General features: G+C 39.5%; 1 protein-coding gene across 3 annotated transcripts in view; it reads left to right on the forward strand.

The window, feature by feature from the left end:
• The window catches only part of LOC105483609 (solute carrier organic anion transporter family member 5A1), a 151,151-nt gene that overhangs the window by 71,638 nt on the left and 59,702 nt on the right, over nt 1-19,811 (forward strand). For 2 of the 3 annotated variants that reach the window (XM_011744570.2, XM_024793326.2), the window contains exon 4: nt 17,520-17,684. The exons of the other annotated variant lie outside the window; for it this stretch is intronic. In XM_011744570.2, the coding sequence (XP_011742872.2) occupies nt 17,520-17,684 (165 nt within the window). The remainder of the gene's footprint in view (nt 1-17,519; nt 17,685-19,811) is intronic. 3 annotated transcript variants of the gene reach the window in all.

Genomic DNA, 19,811 nt, shown 5'->3' on the forward strand with positions numbered 1-19,811 from the left:
TAGTGGCTTTGGTGTGTGGTTTGATGCCTACATAAGTATAAAACCTACCACTAGAAAGGGATCTCACTTAGCAGCTGTGTCAAATCTTGCATATGGGCTCAGAGAAGGGTGGCCAGGGGATGGGCCTCCAAACCCAGTGTAAAAGTATTCAGAAGGTCTTGGTGATGTATAGTTTATTTTTTTCATTTTTATTTATCTTAAAAATGCTGATTATATTAAGTTAGATTAGGCAATCTATAACCTAAACAATTTGAAGTGATCATGACCAGACAATATTTGTTTAGTGTTTCGTATATCTGTTGAATGAAAATAAGTCCCTTTAATTCTAGAAACCTATAATGTGACGCTCCCATTAGTTTCAATTTTGTTTCCAACATTCTCTGAATTGATTTTTTTTGGTATAAATTATGAAGCACAATATTTATCAAGTGCTTTCATCAGTCAAGGTTGTGTTAGGTAAAATTTACCTAGGCACGTTATCATCTCATTTTGACTGTATACACAGTGTGGCCAAAGAGGAACATTTCCAGCCTAGAATAAAGTTACTCATATGTTACAGACATGTCCCTATGGCCTAAGAATGATAACAGTTAGATTGAACCATTTTTAAAGACTATATTTTTTGAAAGCAAATGAAGTGCTATTTCATTGAAAATGCTTCTTTCCAGTTACATTTTAGATTTGGCCCTCTCCCTTCCCATGATTTTGTGACTCTGTGCACTTTTGGAACTGTGCATGACTTCTTATGCTCTAATAACATAAATTGTTCTCTGGACGCTGGCATGGCCTGATCTCTTCCCATGTGCACTGGCCCATCATTTTTGTGAACCTGCTATAGACCATTATGGCTACTATCAAAAGAGTGATTTTTTTTTTCACAACTCAATTGAGACAGGGTTGATGTCAAAGAATTTAAAACATAGCAATAGTCTTTGTGATTCTTTTTTTTTTTTTTCTTTTTTTCTTTTTTGAGATGGAGTCTCGCTTTGTCACCCAGGCTGGAGTTCAGTGGCCGGATCTCAGCTCACTGCAAGCTCTGCCTCCTGGGTTCACGCCATTCTCCTGCCTCAGCCTCCCGAGTAGCTGGGACTACAGGCGCCTGTCACCTCGCCCGGCTAGTTTTTTGTATTTTTTAGTAGAGACGGGGTTTCACCGTGTTAGCCAGGATGGTCTCGATCTCCTGACCTCGTGATCCGCCCGTCTCGGCCTCCCAAAGTGCTGGGATTACAGGCTTGAGCCACCGCGCCCGGCCGATTCTTTTTTTTTTTTGAGATGGGTCGCCCAGGCTGGAGTGCAGTGGTGCGATCTCCACTTACTGCAATCTCTGCCTCCCAGGTTCAAGCAATTCTCCTGCCTCAGCCTCTTGAGTAGCTGTCATTACAGGCGCCCGCCCATGCCCAGCTAATTTTTTGAATTTTTTTTTTTTTTTTTTTTTTTTTTTTAGTAGAGATGGTGTTCCACCATGTTGGCCAGGCTGGTCTCGAACTCCTGACCTCAGGTGATTCACCTTCCTCGGCCTCCCAAAGTGCTGGTATTACAGGCGTGAGTCACCATGCCTGGCCAGCCTTTGAGTTTTCATTTATGGAGACTATAAAGTAGACTCAAAGGGAGAAATAAAGTCATACATAAGATAAAATTGTATGTTTTATAGCTTAGGGTTAGGTGACTTGAATATGAAATATATCATCTATTGGACAGTATAAAAAAGTGGGGAGAAGATTGGTATCAAATACCAACAGCAGATACAACTGTTGCTGGGAATGAAGTTCTTTTGGAAGATGCAGTGTAGACAATGCGATCAATGCCCTGTTCACATTTTTGGACCCTACCGTTTTCATGGCGGAGGTCCACTAACTGCCGGGACTGAAATTATTTGCCTGAAGGTTTTTTTTTGTGGGCTGAGAAAACTGCTTGGCTCCTGCTTGAGGCGGTTTTCAGGTACCAAGGAGTGAAACCCCTGGCCTCCCATGCCCCAGATAAGTCTTAAGCGGATGACTGGATAAGCACCGCGGCTCCTGCCCCTCTTGGAGGAGGCAATTCTGAGGTGTGTCTCTGTGTCTTTCGTGGGCTCTCCTCCCTTCCAGTGCACTTCCACCATGCTCTCCACCCAGCGTTCCCTGAGTTGCCCAAATAAATTATTTGGACGTGAACTCTTGTCTCAGGTCCTGCTCCTGGGGAACCCATACTTAGACATGCAGTTTCAAAAGCGATCAGGGCCATTGAGAATTCAAAAATGGTTTTGGAAATTGAATCTATACACTATTTTATGGGAGATCTTCCTGTACTGCCAGGGGTTGCTTTTCTTTGTCTTCTCTATGCTCAATGTGATGGTTCAAGATATTTTCTTTTAAAAACAAGAATAAGAGGAGTCTTTGAACGGTGATGGGTAGTTGGTTTATAAAATCTGTTTCTATTCTGATGTTCTTATGAGTATTTTTGATAAAGCCTCCTTTTTTTACCCTATGCCTTGATTATCATGACTAATCCTACTTCTGCAGCCAAATCTCCTGACTGGGGCACACAACTGATTCATTTTATTATTTCCACTTGTACTGGGTTCTCTAATCATATCAAGACTGGAACTTCAAGAGACACATTATCTTGTTAGAAAGAAATACTGTTTTAATTGAATTATATTGAAAATGTTTTGCCAAAAATGACATTGATGATATTAAAATAATGTTCAATTAGAATATTTAAAATTAATTCATTTTTATCTTGTATACATCTATTTCCTTTAGTGTATCTAACACATATCACCTGAAGAAAGTGATTAATATTTAATATAATTTTCCAAAGGACAAATTAAATCCCCAGGAATCGTTCTGCTATTGACATCATTTTTTTTTTTTTTTTAAACAAAGCTGAGATTTATTATTGAGGTCTTGCCTTAAAGAATGATTCATAGAAAAGTCCATTTTGAGTTAAATCTGAGTTTGACTCCCAGATCCTGTTTTCCCTTCTATTTTCTGGAGTAGGGCTTCTTTTGGTCTTAATTTTTAAATTTTTTATTCTATTTTTATTTTATTGAGACAGAGTCTCTCTCTGTCACCCAGGCTGGAGTGCAGTGGTGTGAACTTGGCTTGCTGCACCCTCAACCTCCCAGTCTCAAGTGATCCTTCCTGGCTCAGCCTCCCTAGTAGCTGGGACTACAAGCCTGTGCCACCACACCTAGGTAATTTTTGCATTTTTTGTACAGATGGGATTTCACCATGTTTCACAGGCTGGTCTAGAACTCCTGGGCTCAAGGGATCTGCCTGCCTCAGCCTCCCAAAGTGCTGGGATTACAAGTGTGAGCCACCACACTTGGATTTTTGGTCTTTATTTTGTATTTCAAATTTGGATACCAATATTAGTACCTTCAAAGAGGAGGTAGAAGTTGGTAACTTATAATTCCTTAAACAGAAAATTATTGGCCAGGTACAGTGGCTCATGCCTGTAATCCTAGCACTTTGGGAGGCTGAGGTGGATCAACTGAGGTTGGGAGTTTGAGACCAGCCTGGCCAACATGGCAAAACCCAGTCTCTACTAAAAATACAAAAATTAGATGGGTGTTGTGGTGAGCACCTGTAATCCCAGCTACTTGGGAGGCTGAAACAGGAGATTTGCTTGAACCCGGGAAGTGGAGGTTGCAGTGAGCCAAGATTGTGCCACTGCACTCCAGCCTGTGCAACAGAGGTGAGACTGCATCTTAAAAAAAAAAAAAAAAAAAAAAAAAGGAAAATAAAATTATTTGAGCCATACAGAATGGTGCCCTTTTGGGAAGTAGTTCTACTGCAGAGAATGTTAGAAGAAAATATAAGTCCACCTCCACATTTTAATGACAGACATTGAGAAAAATCTGACTCAGTGTTTTCATACTCTTATTATAAATTATGCAGGAATAATGCTGATTTAAGACACCACAAAGGGGAAAGTAGAATTCTCAGTGTATCTGCATTACATTCCACAAAGAGATTAGCATTGATTCCATCAAAAATCTTACCAATAAAAATAAACACTTAAAATATTTAAGTGAATCCATTTTCCTGAGGTTTGAGGTCCAGCATTTTAAAGCATTCCAAATTTAACTGGGCAGCTTTCTATCTAAAAAACTTTTGGTGGCAGTTAATCATAAGAAGGATTTTACTTTCTATGTCCACTTTTTAATCTTTGAAGCTTAATTGCTTAGTATTATTAATCAAGCATAAAATTTAACAGATTTTTTCTCTGCTAGAGTTTTGTCTGTTAGAGTGCAATATATTTAAAATCCTAACTAAATAAAATAGTTGCCCTGAGGTGATAAACTGATTTAAAGAGGCCACTGAAAGTTAGAGAATTTTGCTCATGGAAGGATAAGGCTGGTATCATTGAATTCACTGAGTGTTCACTCTATAGAAGGTGTTGTACTCCATGCTTTTGTTATAAAGTTGAGTGAGCCATGGTTTACCCTCCAAGAGCTTAGAGTCCACTGAGGGAGCCAGGACAAATACAGATGGAAATGTATTAAAGACCATAAAAAGAGAACAGGTGCAATGGTGTGGAGGTTCAAGGCTGCAGAGGGAACATCTAGTTGAGGGAGGAGGAAAAGTTATGTGGAGGAGGTGGGATTTGGGATGAACCTCGAAAGACTGGGAGGATTTCAGAAGGTGGAGGTGGGTGTCAGGTATATTCAGGCAGAGAGAGCAAAGACCAGAAACTGGGACTGTGTAGATGTATTTGAAAGCACTGAACAAGCGTTTTGTGGTTGGTGCGTTGGATATATGTGGCAGAGGCCAGGGAGATGAGGTTGGGAAGGTCAAGCAGGGCATATGGTGGAGAGCGTGAGTTCTAGTGTGAGTTCTCCGATTTCTTTTCTAATGGGGAATGGGGAGGTCTGAGCCGGTGTTTGGTAGCAGTGGAAGAGGTAGATTAGGGAGGAGGAGGAGCAGATTGTCAGGAAGGGGCACAGGAAGGTAGACAGCTGCAGACAGAGCCCGGTGGGGAGGTTTCCACTAGTAGAGAAGGAGAGCACAGCAGCCTGCTAAACTGGCCCTGCTGCTTTGACCCTTGCTGCCTTTCTACCTGTCTCCCACTCAGCAGCTAGAAATGTTCAAATGCCACTCCTTTGCTCAAAGCTCTGTGGTCTCCCAGCTCATTCACAGACGAGTCCACTCCTTTGTGACCTATGATTTAACCCCTGGTTACCTCTTCGACTCTTTCTCCTTTCAATCCCATTTGTTTATTGTGTGTTCTGCTTCAGCTGCACTGGCCTCATTGTTGGTCCTCAAACATGCCAGACACAGTCTCACTCCAGGACTTTTACACTTGCCACACATGTGCTGGGAATGTTCTCTCACGTTCCTCAGTGCGCTTCTCACATGGCCCCTTTCCAGTGAGGCGTTCCTTAGCCACCCTGTTAAAAATCGCTGACCTTTCCTCCAAGGCTTCTTACCTCCATTCTGCCTTTGGTTTTCTCCTTAGCACCCATCACTCACCTACCGTGGATTGTACTTACTTATTTATTGCCTCCCCAATGAGAAAGTAAGCTCCTTGAAGACAGGGATTTTTTTTTTTTTTTTTGGTCCATTACATTTCTGCTGAGTTTACACCACCTAGTAAGTACATAGTAAATATTTGATGAATGAATTATTGAACGAGAGGAGGGAAGAAGGAGGTCATTTCTTTTTCTTTCTTTTTTTTTTTTTTTTGAGACCATCTGTCTTTGTTTCACTCTGGAGTGCAGTGGCGTGATCTCTGCTTACTGCATACGCCGCCTCCCAGGCTCAAGCGATTCTCCTGCCTCAGCCTCCCGAGTAGTTGGGATTACAGGCACCTGCCACCACGCCTGGCTACTTTTTGTATTTTTAGTAGAGATGGGGTTTCACCATGTTGGCCAGGCTGGTCTCGAACTCCTGACCTCAGGTGATCCACCGCCTCGGCCTCCCAAAATGTTGGGATTATAGACATGAGCCATTGCATCTGGCGAAAGAGGCCATTTCTTTAGGATGTGACAACTGGTATGGGAATAATGGAGAGAGAGGTACCAGAAGTGGTTATAGGGTTTGAACCTCAGGTAATGGGGAGAGGAGCTAGTTGAGAGAAGCAGAAGGAATAAATTCTGAACTTGAGCTGCCTAAGAACACCCAGAACCATTGTATATGGTCCTTTGCTAGGTGTTTTGGAACAAGTATAGTATGAATGTGCTCAGGTCAATTTTTGACCCAGCAAAGAGGAATCACTAAAAGCTACATGCCTGGGCCCTGTGCTCTTAGTCTTCCTGCATACATACTTCCCTTGCTAAATTGCCCTTTATTTTGTGTTTGCAGCTTTATTGAAAGTTGCTGCTTGAATTCCCCATATTTGCCATAGGATGGTTGCTCAGTGCCCTTTATATAAAACCCCTTTCCAAAGATCAATGGTTCTCGAACCTAGCCTACATCAGCATCACCACAAACTCTCCCTTAAACCCAGGTCTCTAGGCCCCAGTCCACAGTCTCTGATTCAGTAGGTCTGGAGGGGGGCCTGAGAATTAGCTTTGTTTTTTTTAACAATTTCCCAGATGATACTGAAGCTGTTGGTCCAGGAACCGCACTGTGAAAATCACAGCTCTAGAACATAGTTAGGAAAAACTTTGTTTTCCAGGGAGAAAGTAGAATGTTTCTGTGTTTCTGATAATGATGATTACACAGCTTTTTGCTTTGATGGCCAGGAAAGTCAGAGTCAAATCTGAAACCCAGGAAAAGTCTTACGGCCACATTTAATTCTTTCCCCCAGTTTGGATGCTCTGCTCTATTTACGTTTTCTGTGTATTGAATTCTTTGTTTCTTTTCTGTCTAACTTTTATTTTATTGTATGTGTGATTTCTGGTGGTAAGCCACATCTTTAGATTTGAACTTGCACCTTAGGAGGTGAAAGGTAAATGGTAACAGTCCAGGCAGAGAATCCCTAAAAAAGAAAGCTCTTTCTTTATACTCAGCAAAATAACTGTGGGATGACTCATCAGAGTAGCATCTCCTTAGAAAGGTATGTGAAAATACTCACAAGTGCTGATTTAAACAAGCAGAGTAGTACTGCAGCCAGGAGCCACTAATGATGTCTTTTAGGCTCTGGCAGCCATCGTTTCTACCCCCTTGTCGTAGGTAAGTGTCTTGGGCTCGATGTGCTAAGCTGCAAGGTGACTGTGGTATGCTAGTGTCATCTAGTTCCTGTCTTTTCCAGGCAAGCAGCTAATGCTATTTGCCGGTGTGTTTTGCAGGGGTGGGAGGACGTAGAGTATCTTCGTGGGGCCTTAGATTGGGAAACCCGTGGGGTAATTTCTTTCAAAGAAAATGAACAGGAAATGAGGGCCTGTACATCCTGTGTTGGCCATGTTGCATATGATAAGCAGTCTTGGTTTTGCTTTTACAGAAAACCCTGACTAAAAATAGTTTCATTCTTCTGGATAACAGGCATGGAAAAGTTGTATCTGCCAAATGCTCAAACACATACAGGATCATGTGAGATTCACAGGCCATAAAAGTTACTAAGGTTTTCACTGCAGGATGATCATATGTTTTCACCAACTTTTTGATCCACCAGAAGGCTTTAAAGAATACAAATGATAGGAACTACAAGATTAGAGATAAAAGAAAATTTAAATACAGTCATCCCTTGGTATTCATGGGGGACTGGTTCCAGAACTCCTTGGTGGATACCAATAACCATGATGCTTAAGTCTCTGATATAAAAATGGTGCAGTATTTGCAAATAAGCTACGCACATCCTCTGGTATACGTTAAATCATCTCTTGTTACTTATGATACCTAATGCAATATTAATGCTATGTAAATAGTTGTTACATGGTATTGATTAGAGAATAAGGACAAGAAAAAAGTCTGTATCTGTTCAGTACAGATGCACCCATTCATTTTTTTTTTCTGAGTATTTCGATCCATGGTTGGTTGAATCCACAGATGCAGAATCCATGGATATGGAGAGGCAACTGCACTTTAAGTATTTATAAAAGAAGGGAGTTTCAAGAGATGTTAAAGGCTATTCAATGATTTGCACCCATAGGATTTTAATGTATAGAGATGTCTGAGTGATGACATGACAAGGTTAATACCACTGATAGAATAAATTACTTACACTTCCTAAGAGAAGGGGGCAGGCCCTGCCATGCAGGACCACAGGGGGAGCATCAGGTTGGTCAGGAGGCAGAATTGGAGTGAGGCCAGAGTCTGGGCCACAACCTTTATTGGGGTTTCCTTGGGAAAGAGCTTAGGATTGGCTAGTTTGAATAATGTCCATAGGCTCTGGGCTATAAGGATGGCCTCCAGTTGTCTGGTACCTGACCCTGGGCAATTTAGGACATGTGAAGTGTGTGTGAGTTAGATAAGGAGGTTGTTGGGGCCACCACCTTGGGATTCGTTGGTTTGTTTATGAAAGGTATGCTCCCAGTGGTGGCTGAGCCCAGTGCTATCTCTAAGAAATGGCTGTAGTCCTGGGAGGGCAATCTGTCCCTGGCCAGCAAGCCTTTTAAGAAGTCAAAGCATTATAAAATATATAAATTTACAAACATGATTAACAGAGAAACTTATGTGTTCTAGCTGGAGTATCCACTCACTGGCCTCCTTCAGCTATAATTATCATGTGGTGTTCCCTCTTTCTTTATTACACCACTTTTCCTCCTCCCCGCTGAGGAGGCCTTTCCTATGCCCTCAAGGCAAAGGCCTTGGTACTGCTCATGTTCTTTGCAAAGCACCCTGTATTTTGGCAGTATCACATTATTTTAAAATTTATCAATAAAAATCCCCATCTTTTATATAACAATGACCTTCCACTCTGGTTGCTGTCATCTTCATTCTTGGTCTCTGTGCCCAATGTGAATTTTATGCCTTGTTTGACGTTAGTCCCTTTAAGCTGCCTTTATCTGCCTGTTTGATCACTCTTCTCTCAAAATGTACTTTTATATAAGAAATTAGTGTTATTTAAGACTTTTAGGAAAGGACTAGATGGGTTTCCAAATGGAACCCAATAATTTAATTATTGAGATAAATGGCTGGCAATATCTATCCTAAGGAAATTTCTCTTTTTTTGTTTTTCTTTCTCACAAATATGTTTATTGGACAATTACTACAGGACTAAGAACTCAGGACTCATACATGGAAAGTTACAGAACTTGCCCTCAAAGGGAGGCAGAAAGGAAAGTAGACACAATATTAATATGTTAAGTCCTAAAATGGAGGTATGCACATTCTAAGGAGGTGGAAGGAAGAGGAGGAAGGAATCCATATTGGCTGCCTGAGTCAGGGAGGACTTTCAGGGATGACACATTTCTGCATCCTTTTAAAATTGCACCTTTTAAAACAAGATCCTAAAAGTAATACACGTTCATGACAGAAAATTTAGAGAATAAAATAAAAGTGAAGTCCAATCCTATTTCTGAAAATAAAATGCTTAACTTTTTCAATAGTAAGAATTTATATTTTGAAACTAGATAGATGTGGTGGTTGCACATCATTGTGACTGTACTAAATTCCACTAACATTTTCACTTTAAAATAGTTAATTTTATATTCTGTGAATTTTGGCACAATAAATTATTTTTTTTTAAAGGGTATGTATTTTAGTTGAATTTAAACATAAGGAAAATAAACTGCCTGGGCTACTAAATTTTAGATAAATGCTAGTATGTCTAGATCCATCCATGTCAAAAATTATGAAAAGCATTAAGATGGGCCAGTATGTTTGTTTGGTATTTAATACTCATAATTTATACCTGGCTAGAAATGTACATTTGGAGGTAATAAAATTTAGTCAACTGTTTCATTGTAATACTAACTTACCTATCTTGTATAATAATAAAACAAGCACTAGTCCTTATCCCACCCCCAGTTTAAATTTAAAAAAAAGATGTAAAAGGAACAAAATTAATATCTAATTTTACTTTTAGAAGGGCTCTTTAGAAGAACATAAAAGAAAAGTTGGTGTGGATGCACAATGTCAGTGGGTAAAAACAAACACACGAGCAACACATCCTGGGCATGGAATTTTCTTGCAACCAGAAAAAAAAAAAAAATCAGAAAATTAATGAAGGTTAAAAAATATGGTGAAACTAATTAGCCTATAGAAATTAGTATTTATAATTATGACTTTGAATCTTGAAGAAAATGTCTGATTATGCGATGCATTCTCTAGTATTACCAGTTAATACAGCAAAAATATTTAAAGCTTTGTTGCTTAAAGAGGCCATCACTCAGATATCTGAAAAATTAAGCATACCTCTTTCTCAGATATGCTGGATAAAGGACAATATTGTGTATTTTCTGTTTCTCCTGTTAGTATTTTAATTTTTATTTAATGGACATTTTAGTTTATAATCTTATCTGACACCACTAAGGATTTGTTAGCATTAAAGAACCATACTTTAAAAAGGAGCATAATTTTTTATTTTCAGTGAGTTCACCACTGTGAACCACCTTTCATCTTACGTTTTCTTAACTCTTAACCCGCTCCCCAGGAGGAAATTATGCCTCTTTGGAATGGACTTCATTTTCTCACAAGTATATGGCTATTGTTTTAGTACAAATTATTGGAATGATATAATAAAGAATATTAATAAATACATTCCAAGTATATTTTTTGAGTGCCTCCTATAGGCCAGATGAATGCTGGGAGCTGAAGATGTACAGATACCCCAAGGTCCTGCAGTCAGAGCTTTTATAGTCTCCTGAAAGGAACAGACAGGCAAACACGTGCAGAACCTAAGAATTGATGACTAGAGCTATGGACCAAGTACATGAGAGCACAGAGAGGGAGCCCCCTAGACTGTCTAGAGAAGCTGTAAATGCTTCCAGTAGGGGCAGACGCCAATCCTGAAACTTGATGGATGAGTTTGACATTTGCCAAGGAGACCGGTGGGAAATCCACAAATAGTACAGAAATGAAGAAGACTATGCCATGGATGAAACTTGGGGCAGGGCAGTCATAGGACTACAGAGTGGAAGGGCAGGCAGCAGCCCGCTCTCACAGGCCTGGCATACTCAGTGGTGTTCATGGTAACTGGGTCTTCCTCTTTTGCTTGGTCAATCCCTTTGTTGGCGTACGTTTTTCAAATATGTCATTAAAACAAAGTTTGTTTCAGTAATCTAACACAACAGCAAAAAGACATGGTACAGATCCTTTCAGGTTGTAAAAAGCAGAAGCCAGTTCAAGCCACCTGAGATACCGGGGTCCTGGTGCAAGACTCCAGGGGAGAGCAGAAGCCCCAGCGGCTGGGCCCCTGGCAGACAGGGATATGCCCATTGCCATTGAGCCCCACAGTCACTCTGCAGACTCCACTGTGGCTCCAGGGTCAGTTTTCCTTACTTTTGTCTCTCACTCAATCTTCATACTCTCTGCCTACTTATCCCTTTATAGTCTCTAATGCAAACACTCTAAGGAAAACAAAGTCAAGGGATTTTTGGCCAGTCTTTGCTCACAGAGTGTGCCTTAGGCCTCTGGTGGCTGTTGGGTTGCCTGTAGGTAGCACCTCTGAGTCCAGCCTCCTTCCCTGGTCCAATCAACTCATTTGGGGCTATCAGGTCCTATGGTAAAAACCTTGCAGCTTCTGTATAAGGAGCCACAGAAGAGGGGTCTTTCAGTGTGACAGGGACTTGCAGAGCCCTCTCCAGCCTGGGATATATTTCTCATCAAACTAAATAAACTCCCAGGAATTTCGTCTCCCTGCCCGCTTGAAAAGATGACTGCACCTTTCAGGTTCGCTGAAGTTGGTGCTCATTTAAGCTTTGCTCATCCAAATAAAGGCCTTTTATAGTACCAGTTACTCGGGAGGCTGATGCGGGAGGATTGCTTGAGCCCTGAGTTTGAGGCTGCAGTGAGCTATGATCACTTCATTGCATCCTGGCCTGGGCAAAAGAGGGAGACCTTATCTCAAACAAACAAACAAACAAACAAACAAATGAAGACCTTCATCAAACGCAAACTTTAAATTGTGACTTATTTTATGAATGAGCATAAAATATTCACACATGCTGGAACACGTTTGGCTAATGGTCAAAAAATTAGAAACATATCAATACCTTCTGCCTTATATCATGCTGTGATCAATGGGGTTTGAAGAATAAATTACGGCCTCTGCCCTCATGATACTGATCCAGTCGCTCCTAAACACCATCCCTTATCAGCTTCCATAAGAATCCAGTCACAGCCAGGCACGGTGGCTCACACCTGTAATCCCAGCACTTTGGGAGGCCGAGGAGGGCAGATCACGAGGTCAGGAAATCAACACCATCCTAACATGGTGAAACTCCGTCTCTACTAAAAATACAAAACATTAGCCGTGGAGGCACTTGCCTGTAATCCCAGCTACTCGGGAGGCTGAGGCAGGAGAATCGCTTGAACCCTAGGGGCAGAGGTTGCAGTCAGCTGAGATCATGCCACTGCACTCCAGCCTGGGCAACCGAGCGAGACTCCAACTCAAAAAAAAAAAAAAAAAAAAAAAAAAAAAAAAAAAAAAAAGAATCCACACCACCCATCTCAGATTTTCTGAATTTTGACCAAAGGCTTTGGAGGCCACTGGGTGCACCAGATTTATTGCAGCACAGCTCTGTTGTGATTGGAGTGCAATTTAACACCAGGTCCGCATGCACGGGATGATGGGGCTGCCTACACTGTCGTCACTGTGCACCTGAAGGAGCAAATGATCTGCCAATGCTATTAACACTACTTTTCAAAGTGATTTCAGAGTATAGACCACCTTAAATTATAACCTCTTGAATTTTGGTGCTTTGTGTGGAATTTTATTCCTACTTTACTACTGCTTAAGGTATTTCCTGGTTTTAGTGCCAGCTTGAATTTGTAAGATTTCCTAGCATTAAATGATCAAAAAATGATAATCACTATCATTATTTCATCATCTCTCCTTCATCATGCTTTTTACTGCATCTTTGGTTTTACAATGACACAGTTATAAATGACACCAAGAAACTGATCTAAGATACATTCTGTTGCATAAAAATTAAGTATTTGTTTGCAAATTTAGGAAGGTTTAACAACTTTTTTGCTATCTTGGTCTTCTAAATTTTATGTTTTTGAAATAATTTTGAATTTTCATGAAAGCTATAGAAATAGCACAGGGCACCAGTGTACCTACATCCTGATTCTCCAATTGTTAACATTTCTGAAAAATTGAGGGTATGGTACTCTACTGTCCCTAATACTTCAGTGTATGTTTCCCAAGTACAAGAACACTCTCCTATGTAACCACAGGCAGCCATAAGAATCAGGAAATCCACATGGACCTGGTGCTACCATCCAAACCACAGGCCCCAGTCAGATTTTGCTGATTATCCCAATAATGTCCATCATGTCCAAGATTCAATCCAGGATCACATGCGTTTAGTTTTTGTGCCCTTTAGTCTCCTTCAACCTGAAACAGTCACTCAACCTTTTTTGTTTCTCATGACCTTGACCTTTTAAAAAAGGTACAAGCAAGTCACTTTGTATATCCATTAACTTTGAATATCCTTCAATTTGGATTTGGTGATATTTCCTGATTTATGCGTGTTACACCACTGGAATGATGCTATGCTCAGTACATAGGAGCAGAGACACATGGTGTTAGTTTGCCCTATCACCAGTTAGGCTAACTTTTATCACTGGGATAAGATAGTACTTATCAGGTTCCTTCATTCTAAAGTTAATAAGTATAATGTAATTATTAATCAATGAGTAATTAAAAAGTACTTTGTGGGGAAATATTTTGAGGCTATGTAAATCCAGTTGACACCCATTATTTGTGGCAGCTATGTTCTATAAAGCCACCGTGAACACTGGATTAGCCTGGACTGAACTTCGCTCTTATGGGAGGTACAGGGTTGGGTTCCGATTACAACATAATCCTCAACCAATCAGTCGATACATGACCTTGCTTCATGTATCTTTCTGTCTAAAGACTCCTTATTTAATATATAGGGTTGATTCATTATCACTGAACTTATTGTCAATTGCACTGTAACTCATGCCTGAAAGAAGCTTATCTAACGTAAGTATTTTCTCCGTAAGGCACATCATGGTCTTTTGCACTTTAGGAACCCTAGACAGCACTGCGGCACAGGGGATTTTAAGCAATGAGATCACCAACAAACAGTACAAAAATGCAAAACATGTGAGACAATGTATTATGGAAAGGACATGAGTTTACAATATGACAGCAGAAACAAGAAAGCAGAGTGTCACCTTGTTCCACCTCAGCTGGGAATGTGTGCCTTGGACGACTCAAATTTTTCTCTGGTCTGCACGTGACTGTGAAAGTGCTGCAAGTGTTAATTTTTGGGGTTACAAATAAATTTTAGCAAATAGGTGTCTTTGCAAATATGGAATCTGTGAATAATAAACACCGAATATATTTCATTCCTATTAGACTTTTGCTTACTGGTTTAGCATCTACGGAGGTCAAATTGTCCCAGATTGGGCCATTGAGAATCCTCCAAGCTGTCTTCTGTGTCCTTCTGACATGTCCTCATCATTCCATGAGCACATTTTTTTTTTTTTTTTTTTTTTTTTTTTGAGACGGAGTCTCGCTCTGTCGCCCAGGCTGGAGTGCAGTGGCGGGATCTCGACTCACTGCAAGCTCCGCCTCCTGGGTTCACGCCATTCTCCTGCCTCAGCCTCCTGAGTAGCTGGGACTACAGGCGCCCGCCAACACTCCCAGCTAATTTTTTGCATTTTTAGTAGAGACGGGGTTTCACCGTGTTAGCCAGGATGGTCTGGGAAGATGGTTTTTAGAAACCAAGAATTGGGTGCCAGGTGGATGCATTCCTACCAGGGTGTCATTACTTCTAAGCCTTGTGAGCAGACAGAGAAGGACCTATATTTATACCCACATACAAACACACACACGGTCTATCCTCCATGTGTCTATCTTCATCTAATCTATTTATCTATCTGCCTATCTGAACCGTGAGTTCATACCAGTACCTCCTTCCAATCTGATGTAGAATGATCCCCCTTTCCATATTTGTTTTTTTTTTTTTTTTTTTTTTTTTGAGACGGAGTCTTGCTCTGTCGCCCAAGCTGGAGTGCAGTGGCGCGATCCTGGCTCACTGCAAGCTCCGCCTCCTGGGTTCACGCCATTCTCCTGCCCCAGCCTCCCGAGTAGCTGGGACTACAGGCGCCCGCCACTGCGCCCGGCTCATTTTTTGTATTTTTAGTAGAGACGGGGTTTCACCGTGGTCTCGATCTCCTGACCTTGTGATCCGCCCGCCTCGGCCTCCCAAAGTGCTGGGATTACAGGCGTGAGCCACCGCGCCCGGCTTCCCTTTCCATATTTGTAACTCTCTTCTTTGGCGGTTAGAAAACTGATTTCCATTATTTTCAATGCATTTTATAACTTGCTAAGTCTCCTTCGATGTAAAAAAATCAACCAGTCCCACCAACTAAAGGTACAACCGTGGATACTGTGCTCCCACCCCAACTCCTGGAGGGCTGTAGGCTGAAAGCTCAGCTCCAGTAAAGGAGATTGAGAAAGGTAGAAGAAAGAAGAGAGGAACTTAGAGTCGTTGAAGGTCTGAACTTTTGCTAATTCTTCTTAGATAACAGCAGACGTTTTTAATAAAAGAAGAGAGAACCATCATGCATGTTTTTAGTTACACTTGAAATGAGAAGGCTATTTTATCGTGCCAAATGGCTATAGAAGAAAAACCCATTCGATATAACTAGTATTTCTTAAAATAGTCATGTGATAGTGTGTTAGTTTCTTATGTTAAACATTTATTTTATATTTTTCCCAGATTTTTAGAGCCAACACATTGACTTTTAATATACTGCTAAAGTTAATTTGAATCTTAAATGTTGATAGGTAATCTTAACTTTCTAAGTTCTAAATTTTGGATATCACGTTTTAATTTACAGTGTTTACAAGAGGCTGTAGGATGACTTTATGAAGCACTTTGATGATGTTTTTTCTCTGGTGTGTTTATCCATGTGAAAAAATGAAGCATGCATCTTAAGTTTTTTAATTGTTAATTTAAACTTTAAAAATTAAATTAAAATATAGTACATTAAATTTAGTCTAAATTTTAAAATGATGATAGTGAGCAGTCTTAACTTTCTACGTTTCAAATTCTGGTGAATAGGAAGCTATGAATTATAGCTTTAATAAAAGTTCTTGGCTAATTTTAATGAAATGACTCATTATGTTGAAAGAAATAACTGTTCTGAGGTGACTGTATTGCCAAAAATAATGCACCTTACCTTTTCTATGAAGATACGTAAAGATTACACAAATGTACATTAATTCACATTCTAGCCATGTAAAAATACAAAAGTATATACACAATAATCTCCTTTTTTTCCTATTTCCCAATCTTAGTCCCATTCAGAGAACATAAACCCTTAATAATCTGGTGTTATATATTTTTCCCAGATGTTTTAGAATCAACACATTGGCTTTTAATATACTGCTAAACTTAATTTGAATCTTTAACTGTTGATAGGTAATCTTAACTTTCTAAGTTCTAAATTTTGGATATGACATTTTAATTTACAGTGTTTACAAGAGGCTGTAGGATGAGTATGATTGAAAAGTATGTATTTGATCATATAAAATACATTGTTTTGATTTGTTTGATTTTTAATTAAATAGAATTACACACATATATGTACATCTATTTTTGCAGCTTGCTTTACAAATTAATACAAATATTTCTTGGAGTTCTTTCATGCCAGTACATACAGCTCTATTTCATTTTTAACCACTGTCTGGTTTTCCATTATATGGCTGTGCCATCTTTTATTTAAACATTTCCCATTGATGGAAATGTAGATTCCCCCCTCCTACATTTTTGGTATTATAAACTATGCTCCAGTGAAAATACTTGCACATATATCTTGAAAAATATAGATGGCAGGTTCTGTGAAATAAATGCCTAGACTCAAGGGTGAGGCTTTCCTTTCTTGGAGGCAGCTCAGCAGATGCTAAGCCCCCACCTTTTGGCTCTCCTTTCCCTTTGGAGATCTTTGTTCCCCAATTCCAGTACCTCAGAGTGTCTGACCTCATGGCCTCATTCTTTTAGCTTTTTAAACTGTGACTATTTCCTGTTTCATAATGAGGCTTGACAATCAGAAGTACAACATCATGTAGATGCCCACAGAAGCGGAATAGCTACATCATAATGTTAGTTGGGAAAAGTGGAAATTGAAATTGAAGGCTGCATTGCAGGCACTTTACACGTCTAGTGGACTTTGAGGCCTTAACAATAAATAACATTGTTTTAATCAATGAAGAAATGCAAATAATTCTAACAGTTTTTGAAATAGGAACTATCAGTTGTATGCGTATGCTTTTAGGTACTTTACTTAATTTCCATATCCTGGTTGAAAGTAAAACACAAAACAAAACAAAATCTATTTAGAGAGAATGGTTTCTAATCATCATCGGATCTTTCTATTTTTTTATTCTTTGGTGGCAAATGTTGCTGAATGGCTATTTCCGGTTCATTTCAAAAACAATTCAGTTTTATTTTGTTTTCCATCCATTGTTTATAACATTCATTTGTCATTTTTGTCATTTTGTAGACCTACCAAGAGCAGCTGTCAGGATCTTAAGCAACATGACATTCCTTTTTGTGAGTTTGTCATACACAGCTGAGAGTGCCATTGTAACTGCTTTCATTACCTTCATTCCCAAGTTCATCGAGTCACAGTTTGGTATCCCAGCCTCCAATGCCAGCATCTACACTGGTAAGGCACTGCCGCTAGGGCTGCTTGAAAACATGATCATTTTGACCATGAAATGGAATGGGTGAAGAGAAAGTTCAATCTAACATCGAAGTGTTAAACTAGTTCATTAACAGCTACCTTTCCCCCCAGATTTTAGAAGGAGGAAATCCTGGAAAGTGTTCTCTTTGATTCAGATTGTATTACCATGTGACACATTTCCCAACTGTGTTTTGGGAAGGGAGAGAATTTTGCATATTTATATTTACATGGTTCTCAGTTTAAAGAAATGAAATAGGCAATGACATTCAAATTTAAATCTAAATAGATCTTTTTATGGGTTGGCATGGGTCTTAAAGTGTTAAAAAAATTGATAACCTGAAATATAGAGCTGTTTCATGGTAGCAGGATTTCCCCTTCAGAAATGTGAACAGATTTTATTTGAATTACTGGAGATGTGTGAAGTTAAAAAGGAAATGTATGAATTTTATTTTAGATATTTGATGTCTGGGCAAACTGATTTTTAGGAGACTTTGATGCATATACCCATAGTACTTAGTGTTCAAATCTTCTTTCATAATAAATTGGATGCTTAGAAATGTGGAAACATTAATTCTCAGATATTGGAGAAATTTTCAGTATATTATGTAATATTCTAGATATTTTCTTAGTGGTATCAAAGATGGCTGACCATATCTTCCTAAAGTCTTAATTTATTTAATAAGGTATATTTCAACAGTTGAAGTATATTTAAATAGTGTAGAATTATGATAACTTTTCAGGTCACTTACACTCTTACGAGAATTAGTTCTCCAGTTCCACATTCAAATCCAGTAAACTTGAATTATCTGAAAATGAACAGGCATCACTGTAGAAAGAGAAATTGATTTGAAATATTTGGGTAATCACTTTGTTCTCTGCTTTATCTTACATGTATAAAGACATACAACATTGGGTTGTGGGTCTAGGATAGCACATGTTTTATAAAGAACATACTGCTGTGGACTATTGTAATTGTGACTTAAAATATGCTTTTCTCGATCTTGGTTGCAAAAATATGTTTTCCTATGTTAAGGTAAAATTTCCAGATTATTTTATAGTTTAGTTGTGAGAAAATCTAAACCTTCCATTTGTAGTTTAACTCTTCCACTAACCCTTTGTTGAGCAATGATTTTTGGACAGGGAAAGCAAAAATTGTCTTGTAGTCGGATTCAAAGCCACACAGCTGTTAATTGTAGTCTCCAGCATTTCCCAAACTAAGTTTCAATATTCAAAGGTGTTACTGGGAAGACAGTTCATAATAAAATAAATTTGGAACTTGCTGAGTTCAACAAAGTATCATAGGATTCTTTACTGCAGGCCCTTTCATTTCCTTTAATATGCCGATATGCGTTGTGAAACTCCCAGAAGATGACTCAGACTACAGCCTTTTCCAAAGTCATTTGACCATGAAACCCGATGTTTTTAGAGGCATCTTTTTCATAAACACAGTTCCCCAGGATACACATAGGGCACATAGGGAAGCCATACTGTGTGCCCCGGTTCCAGACAGACTAGGGAGCAGAGCTGCCTAGATCATCCCATTTCTCTGCAGATGCACCATTTTCACCCCCAGGGTTAGTGGGAGAGTAGTGCAGTGCTGAGCTGGGCAGGCACTAATGCACCTTGAATGCATAGTGGCTAAAGTCATCTCTTAGTGACTGGTGGAGGCCGAGGCTAGACAGACAACTTGTGGAAAAACAGAATAAAGGGTTCAGTTGGAGCTGGGGTGTCGGCTGCAGACTTCCACAGTGGTATGGTTGAGGCAGTGGCCACTAAATGGGTCCCACTTGGCCAGGGAAGTGCAAAATTGAATAAGGCTAACTCACAGTGTTCATCCCATGGTCCAACGTCAGAATGAAAGAAGCAATATCTCAAAAATGCCACTTCCATTCTGATTTTGTCATCAGCAACTTTTGTGTGTTTATTTATTTTGATCATAGTCAATGCAGTTTATACAATGTTTGCTATTCTACTTGTTCTGATAAAAAGCTTTTTATTTCCAGGTCGCATATTTTTTTTCTTTATAGATAGGCAACAAATAATAATAGTCAAGAGATATTAAGATTGATTAAGAGTAGAGGGGCCTGTTAAATTGCAGTAAGATTAAAC

This window comes from Macaca nemestrina, chromosome 8 (genome assembly GCF_043159975.1).
Source record: "Macaca nemestrina isolate mMacNem1 chromosome 8, mMacNem.hap1, whole genome shotgun sequence".
Classification (NCBI taxonomy): domain Eukaryota; kingdom Metazoa; phylum Chordata; class Mammalia; order Primates; family Cercopithecidae; genus Macaca; species Macaca nemestrina.